The sequence below is a fragment of the Talpa occidentalis genome, unplaced genomic scaffold, assembly GCF_014898055.3.
Source record: "Talpa occidentalis isolate TD23 unplaced genomic scaffold, MPIMG_talOcc4v2.1 talOcc4.9, whole genome shotgun sequence".
NCBI lineage: Eukaryota > Metazoa > Chordata > Mammalia > Eulipotyphla > Talpidae > Talpa > Talpa occidentalis.
Window position 1 is genome coordinate 42618241 of NW_023605305.1, and position 8174 is coordinate 42626414.

An 8174-nucleotide genomic window follows, 5' to 3' on the forward strand; every position below is an offset into this window, starting at 1 on the left:
CTTCTTCAGTCTCCTCCCCAGCTACCTCATCTCCTTGCTCAGCTCCACCCACTTTGGTGGGGCAGGGAACCTGGAACCTCCCCTTTTCCTGGGGACCACCCTGTTACAGAAACAGCAACCCATCCTCATCACTTCAACTTCAGAAGAGACAGGGAGACAGAAAACATGGGCCAGGATGCAGTTTTTGTACAAATATAACATGTCATGTTCTAATGCCCTGGATCCTCAGGACCAGGTAGCAGTAAAAAGGAATTGTTTTGCTTATGACCTCATCCCCTCTTACATTTTTACTTAAATAGGAACTCCTGTCATTCATTCTGGAATCAAAGACCTCAAGGTCCTGAAAACAACCCAGTCTGGATTTGAAGGATTTATCAAGGACCAGTTCACCACCCTCCCTGAGGTGAAGGACCGCTGCTTTGCCACCCAAGTGTACTGCAAGTGGCGCTACCAGCGGAGCAGAGACGTGGACTTTGAGACCACCTGGTATGAGGGTGTGCTGGGGTCTGGTGCTGGCGCAGGTGGTGAGATGGTGTCTGCCCTCTTCCCAAGCCCGGGAATGCATGGAGTCTTTGATCTGACAGGGAAATTTAGAGGCCATTTGTAGTGGCAGGAAGGCACAGAGCAGAATCTCTATGATCCGAGCAGATGGGTAAAGGAGAATCCTGGAGCCCTTGGTGGTGGCTTTTTCAGGCTTTAATTGAGTTTTTACAAGGCTGGGGGGCCAGGGGGCCGGGAGGCTGGCAGGCCTCCCACCCCCTGGCGAATCTTCACTCTTTCTGGGCTCTCTTACCTTCTCTTGTGGTCTCTGCTTCTACTTTGCTGCTCTGCTAGTTCTTCTCTTTCTTGTTATCTCTTCTGTTGATTTCTTTGGTGTCCCCGTGATGCTGCCCTTATAAGCCCAGTCTCCCAGCCCAGGTGTGTCCACCTATGCTTGCCCACAGCCTACTCCAGGTGTCCACCATCAGGCATGCATGTAGGAATGCAAGGATCATTCATTAATGTTAATAGTGGGAGGGTGGAAAAGCCTGACAATTTTTTACTTGGCCCACACCATTCAACATCCCCATTGCTCAAAATCCCCCTTTTCTTTTTCTTTTTTTTTTTGGATTTGGAATACCAAAGACACTGGTCTTTGAATTAGTAAATCTTCACTTGAATCTTAGATGCTGTTAGCTACAAAACCTTGGAACAGCTAATTTCTGTTTTTAAAATACTTAAATCAGTAGTTCTCAAACATTACTACATATCAGAATCACCTGGAGAGCTTGTTAAAGTGCAAATCTCTGGGCCTAGCCTGAGCGATTCTGATTCTGTAGGTCTGAGAACTTGCATTTGTTTAACAAACTCCCAGGTGACACCAAAGCTGTTGGACCAGGGGCCATACTTTAAGAAGCATGGTCTCAAGTGAGGATAATGATGTTTGGCCTTACTACCTTGTAGTGGATGCTGAGAGGGCTAAACTAGGATAACTAACTTATCTCAGTTTGCCAAGAACTTTCTAAATTTAACACTGAAATTCCCATGTTCCAGGAAACTGCTTGATCCCAGACAAAGTGGGGCAATTGGTCAACCTTGGCTAAACTCAAAATGAGATGGTCATATTCACAGAAGCAATGAATACATGATAAATACCTCAATTGTGTTAAGGCTATGGCTACTGGTTATTGCAAGGGTATGGTACAGTATCCTTGACAAACTGTAATTAGGCCTCTAAAATCACAGAGTTGGCATTTTGATCAGGTATCTCGTCATCTCATTCCTTAGCTGAAATTCTCTTTGTTAGCAGCTTGTACCCTGCGAAGAACTGGAATCTGCTCTCCACCCCCCCAACTCCCTCCACTGGTATAGTTTTGTTCTGCTCCTTTAATTTTTTGATAAGGGTGAAAACGCTCTAAGAAAATCTTACCTTGATCTTTTTTCCTTTTTAGTTTATAAGCATTCCACATGAGTAGAAAAGAGCCTCGCGGTACTATTAGGACCTCCCACTGAAGAGAGGGAGTTAGTGTGGATACTTGACGTTTAGTATATGAGCTGCTGAAGCCAATGCAGATCCCTTAACTTTGAAGTTCAGATTCCTTATCTATAAGTTGGGGATAATAGTAGCACCTGCCTCCGGCACAGTGAGAGAATTTGATGAAGTAGTCTCATAAAATACTTAGCATAGAGTTTAGTATGTAAGAAAAGCCCTAAATATGTACCAATTCCAGGAACTAGTCAAGCCCATCCCCAAGGGGGTTAGAATTCTTAAGAGTTCACTTCATTGGTTCTTCAAACATAAAGAGAGATATACTAGACACTGGTGCCATGTTATGAAGATCACCTACTGATGCTCAGTACCCTGTGGAATTGTGGTAGTGGGTGGGGGGGGGGAGGGAGAGAGAGAAAGAAAAATAGAGAGAAGGGAGGAAGGGAAGGAGAGAGGAGAGAGAGAGAGCATGCTCGCACATGGGTAAGGGAATGTGGAATGTGATTTTTTTTGCATTACATGATATTAATCTCTTGAATTCATGATATTACATGATATTACCTGTATCTTGAATTACATGATATTAATCAGCAATAAAATTGTTTTCTCAGGGGAAAAGGTTACAGCTTCTTAGTTTACAGTGAATAATTTCTGAAAGATCGTTGTGTGAGAGTCCTCTGTTCTCTTTCTTTTATGTGTTTTAGGGACACTGTTCGGGAAATTGTCCTTGCAAAATTTGCTGGCCCCTATGACAAAGGCGAGTACTCACCCTCTGTCCAGAAGACCCTCTATGACATCCAGGTGCTCTGCCTGAGCCACGTTCCTGAGGTATGCTTTGTCATTTGCCTTTCTGAGAACTGAGAGAACTCGTTGTGTCTCCCATCAGGTCTGAGAAAGAGTTGAGAATTAAAATAAGAAAGTGGAAGACACAAGAAATCTGACATCTGTTGTTGTTCAAAAGCTTGATATAGCAAGTGAGAAGAGAGCAAAAAATGGAAAAATCTGTCCAACCTGAAAACACAGACCATTGCTGTAGTTCTTTAGTTTTGTTGAAAATTCTTTGAATCTCTTGAAGCTGCTACACTTGAAGCCTTATATTCAGGAATCTGGAGGAGGGGCAATTAGACCAAGGATCTATATTTCAGGGGGTGCAGCAGATGAAAGCTAGAGAGAGATTTCATCCATTCACCTATTCATCTATCCATCCATCCATTTGATATTATTGAATGATTATCAGGTCTCCATCAGAGTGGGCTAAGGGGCAGAGGATTTAGGGAGTTGTGAGAGAGAAATTGGCCTGAGCCAGGAGCTGGGCACTGGCACTTCACACACCACCATGTCCTCCGTGGCACTCCAAGGAGTCAGGAAATTTTAAATTAGTAGCTGACTTTCCAGGTTGTTATGAAGGTATATTTGTCAAGTTAGAAGGATAGAACATACTTCACTTAAGATCTTAGCTTGATTTGTAACTTTTACATCTTTAGACATCTGGTATGTGGGCCTCTAATTATATACTCTTACCCCAGGGCCTGCAATGGTAGGGATAGGCCTGGTAAGGAGGGAATGCAACGAAGAGGACTTTAGGAGTTTGAGTGGCCGCAACCAGGAGACAGGTTGAGCGCTGAAGAAGTCTCTAGGTTTCTGAGAAGCTGGTTTTGTATATAGAGGGGAGAAGGGTGGACTGGCAGAAGAGAACAGTGGCAGCAATAGAGGAACGCAAGAGGCTATCTCAGGGACAGAGGTGGTGCCTGAGTGATAGGCAGTGGGGGAGGTGGGGAGTGACAGCAGCGAGTTAGACTCACAGTCACCCATCTTACACATATTGTGGATTCCAGATAGAAGATATGGAAATCAGCCTGCCGAATATTCACTACTTTAACATAGACATGTCCAAAATGGGACTGATCAACAAGGAAGAGGTAAGATATTTAAAAAATATTTAAAGCACAGCTTCCTTCCTCTTGCTCCTCCCTTACCCCTCTTAATAAACTTGGGACTTAACAGCCATTGCTTCTGGAAAATTTATAGTTGCCTCTGATTAGAGCCCTCTTAGACTCCAGGCCTTTTAATACCTGAAGGTGGAGTACTCTAGAAGTGAATGAATGATTACAGAGGAGGGTTAGAAGCCGCAGCCAAATGGAAGACAAAGAAAGAACAGACTGTGCCCGAGGAAACAGCTCTGAGATCTACTTCTCGGAAAAATGCCACACAAGGTCACATTATTCTCCCATCGTGAGGTGACGGGGAGAGGAGAGCAGCTCTATTTTCATTTTGTCCATCACCTTTAACTTTCAATCAAGTAGTTAATGCACACAACAGGCACAGAAAAGATGAAAAAGTATTTGTGTTTCTAATTGTAGCTTAAAAAAGCAGATGAGGAAGTTCAGTTTTTTGAAAGAAAAACCTAATTGGAAAATGTGTTCACCCTGTCGTATTCTCAGCCCTGAGAGGGGCTGAGCCAGCGTAACTGACTAGTTTGACTGATCTCCCGAGAGAAAACCTGTAGTGACCATCCTGAGAAATCAGAATGTCCCTCCCCCCGAAACCTCTTGCAGAATGGCAAGATTTTTCTATTTGATCCATTCCCGTACAGGCTTCTATAATTTTGGCAGCTTCTTTTAGTGTGTGTAGAGGGAGTGAAATAGGGACATACCATTAATTGAAATGGCTCTGCTACCCTTAAATCATAGCCTTTGGTGAACAAAGGCCAGTGTCCAGAATGTCCTGCATTCTGGGTCTGTGGCCCAGCAGTCACAGCAGCCTTAGTGGTCACATCCCTCTGGCCAGTCCCCTTGTTTCTGTCCTGCTTGTGGCTCCATCATACTCAGTGTCACCACAGAGGTAGGTGGAGGCTGCAGAGAGGAGCTGGAATTTAAAGGTTGTGCTTTGATGCCTGGTCTGGCTGAAATAGAATGCTAAGTTGCAAAAGAGAACAAGCTTGATTTACATGCTGTGAGAAGAGAGAAAAAAAAAAAAAAAAAAGGAAAAATCTGTCCATCCTGAAAACACAGGCCATGGCTATAGTTCTTTAGTTTTGTTGCAAATTCTGAGTCTCTTGAACCTGCTACACTTTAAGCCTCATATTCAGGAAACTGGAGGAGGGGCAATTAGATCAAGGGTCTATGTTTCAGGGGGTGCAGAGGATGAAAGATACAGAGAAATTTCATCCATTCATCCATCCATCCATCCATCCATTTGATATTATTAAGTGGTTATCATGCCTCCATCAGAGTGGGCAAAGGGCAATTGAAAAAGGACTGTTAACTTCAGAGGAAGGAAAGGATATTGATCATAATGCCATTAATGAGAATGTCAAGCCTTTTTTAAAAGATTAGTTTCTAAAAGATTACTGGCAAAGTTAAGAGAAAGCTGGCTTTGAGACTGTGACAGCCCCATCACCAGTAGGAGTTCCCTCTTGGCTGAAGAATTCCTTAAGTCACTTGTGATGCTGGAAATGTAGTAATGAAATGAAAGTAATACTGGTCATGGCCATCACTGGTGAAACAAATGCACCCCAAACAGGAAAAGGGTCAACTGTCATGACTAGAGCAGTACTTAGATGAGGACTCCTCCAGAGAGAGGGGGTGCTCAGGGATGCTTCTGAGGCCCTCCTGACATTTTGGGCCTGCACTGAACCCAGTTCTAAGGCTGGCTGATGGGCTGCGGCCTTTCTGTAAGTCAGCTCCCTCCTACAGCCCAGCCAGGGACCCAGAGGCAGGAGGCCTGGGTTCCTTTGGGTCAGGCTCTGCAAAAAGGCACCAGGGAGACTGAACAAGCTGTCCTGTGTCTGTGTCTGCACTTTGGGGATGCTTTGGAGCCACTCTCAGGCCCTCCTAAAGCATGGAGTACAAAGTAAAGGCAACACATGAGAAGCACGGAGTCAGGACAAACTGACAAGAGAAGGGAAGTGATAAATGACAGGGCAGGAAGACAGGAGGATTCTAAGTATCTGCAGCCATTTAGCATCAGACTAGCAGTCCTGAGGGCCTCAGCTGCTCCTGAGGGCACAGCGCTATTATAGCCTTGGACAGTGATTGATGTTCAAAGTGAGTCATCAAAAAAAAGGTCAAATTATCATCACTACATATAATTTAAAAAGCAGGGATATGTAATAAACTTGAGAAACATTTGTATCTCAATGATCAAAAATTTCATAAACAAATTATCTGGAAAATCAAGTCATTTCTCAACTATTACCAGAAAAAAATGTATTACCATACTTTAAGTATGTTAGCAGGAAACATGCATTTTCATGTTTAGTTGTGTTTGTTGATTTAATATTGATTCACAGAAAAAAAAAGGAGAGACCTACTTTATTTATTTCATATATTTTTTACATCATTTTTCATTTTTGTGCAATATATGAATTTTCACCTCAGTTATAGTCCCCATGAAATTCCCACCACCCATTCACCCATGATCTATCACCATTGTCCCTTGTGCTCTTCCCACCCTTGTTATGATCCTACTCCCTTCTCCCCCCCTGCAGAATGTCTCTGGTTTATAATCGTCTGTTGATTTTGATTTTTACTTCATTATAGTTACTTTTTTAAAAATTATATTTACTTTATTATATTTACTTTGTTTTTCCTGATCCCTTATTTGGATCCTCTACATTCCTCCTATAAATAAGACCATCCAATATTTTTCTTTTTCTTTCTGGCTTATTTCACTGAACATGATCCCTTCCACTTCCATCCATGTTGCTGAAAATTGCATAAGTTTATCTTTTTCATTGCACATCTTCTTGATCCAGTCATCTATTTTTGTGCATTTGGGTTGTTTCCATAGCTTACCTATTGTAAATAGTGTTGGAGAGGATGTGGAGAAAAACGAACTCTTTGCACTACTGGTGGGAGTGCAAACTGGTGCAACCACTATGGAAAGCTGTGTGGAGGTTCCTCAACCTACTAAAAATGGAGCTTCCATATGATCCAGCAATTCCACTCTAGGTATCTACCCAAAGGACACAAAGACATTAATCCAAAAGGACACCTGCACCCCTATGTTTATTGCAGCACTATTTACAATAGGGGAGACCTATTTTAATGCCTCTGAAGTTGCCATGTGGTTTTTCTGCAGGTCTTGCTGCCATTAGACAATCCGTTTGGCAGGATTACTGGTACAGTTAAGAGGAAGCTGACTTCAAGGCTGTGACATCGCCATCACCAGTAGGAGTTCCCTTTGGGCTGAAGAATTCCCGAAGCTACTTGTGAGGCTGGAAATGTAGCATGCAGATTATCAGCCGAGTATGTTGATTTAGAGTGCTCATTTCCCTCCTAGATGAAAGAATTCCTCTCTTCTACTCAGCAGTAATTATAACATGCTTTGTGGATAGTTTACTTCCCAAATGCTAAGCAATATTTGAACAATCATAATCAACATTTCTTCTTAATAATCTTGTGCCTACCTATCTTATAGAAGCTTTAGAATCAACAAAGAAAATAATCATGAATTAATGGAGGTGTCTAATCACAAGTTTCAGAAGCAAGTATTGTTTTCAAACTGATGTTAGAACTTTGCTTCTGAAACTTTGCTTCTGAAACTTTGCTTCTGAAATACAGAAAATGTAATGATAAAATCATATTTTGAAAAATATCATTAGGTTGAATATTTGGATTTTTAAGGATGCTCTAGCATATGTATCATTGGGAGTCTATTTCTTAATGTATTGGCTTTGTAATTTTTACAACATTTAGAGAATATTCAGTGCACATTGGGGCACTGGAAAAACATGCAAATTATTTTAATTTGAATAATGCATCACTTGGTACAAAGAGTCACATTTAATAAATGCCAGGTTAATACATAGATGGATGAATATACATATAGAAAAAAGACTAGAGGCTATATATGAAAATATCAGCAATGATGATTTCTGGGTGGTGGGATTATGAGTGAGTTTTATTTTTTTGCCATGTGATTTTCTGAATCCTCCAAATTGAACATTTATTACTTTTATAATCAGAAAAATAAATATAATAGATGATTTTAAAATGCATCTAGATTTGAGTGATGATTGCCTTCGTATCAACTAGCGCTACAAATGTATATGCCATAAAGCTTCATAAACTATAAATTTTAGGAACCCATGGTGAAGACCTGTTCACCTGAACATTCTAGATGACCTTCCTCCACTTTTTTTTTAAAGATTTATTTATTTATTTATACAAGTACTGGGTACAGTCAGAAGCGCGGGAGGGTG

General features: G+C 41.6%; 1 protein-coding gene across 1 annotated transcript in view; it reads left to right on the top strand.

Moving 5' to 3' along the window:
- Nucleotides 1-7901, top strand: part of LOC119235842 (uricase) — a 29263-nt gene extending 21362 nt beyond the window's left edge. The window contains exons 5-8 of the mRNA XM_037499417.2: nucleotides 300-486; nucleotides 2674-2797; nucleotides 3805-3888; nucleotides 7052-7901. Of these exons, the coding sequence (XP_037355314.1) occupies nucleotides 300-486; nucleotides 2674-2797; nucleotides 3805-3888; nucleotides 7052-7126 (470 nt within the window). The 3' untranslated portion in view covers nucleotides 7127-7901. The remainder of the gene's footprint in view (nucleotides 1-299; nucleotides 487-2673; nucleotides 2798-3804; nucleotides 3889-7051) is intronic.
- The last annotated feature ends 273 nt before the right edge of the window (nucleotides 7902-8174 follow it).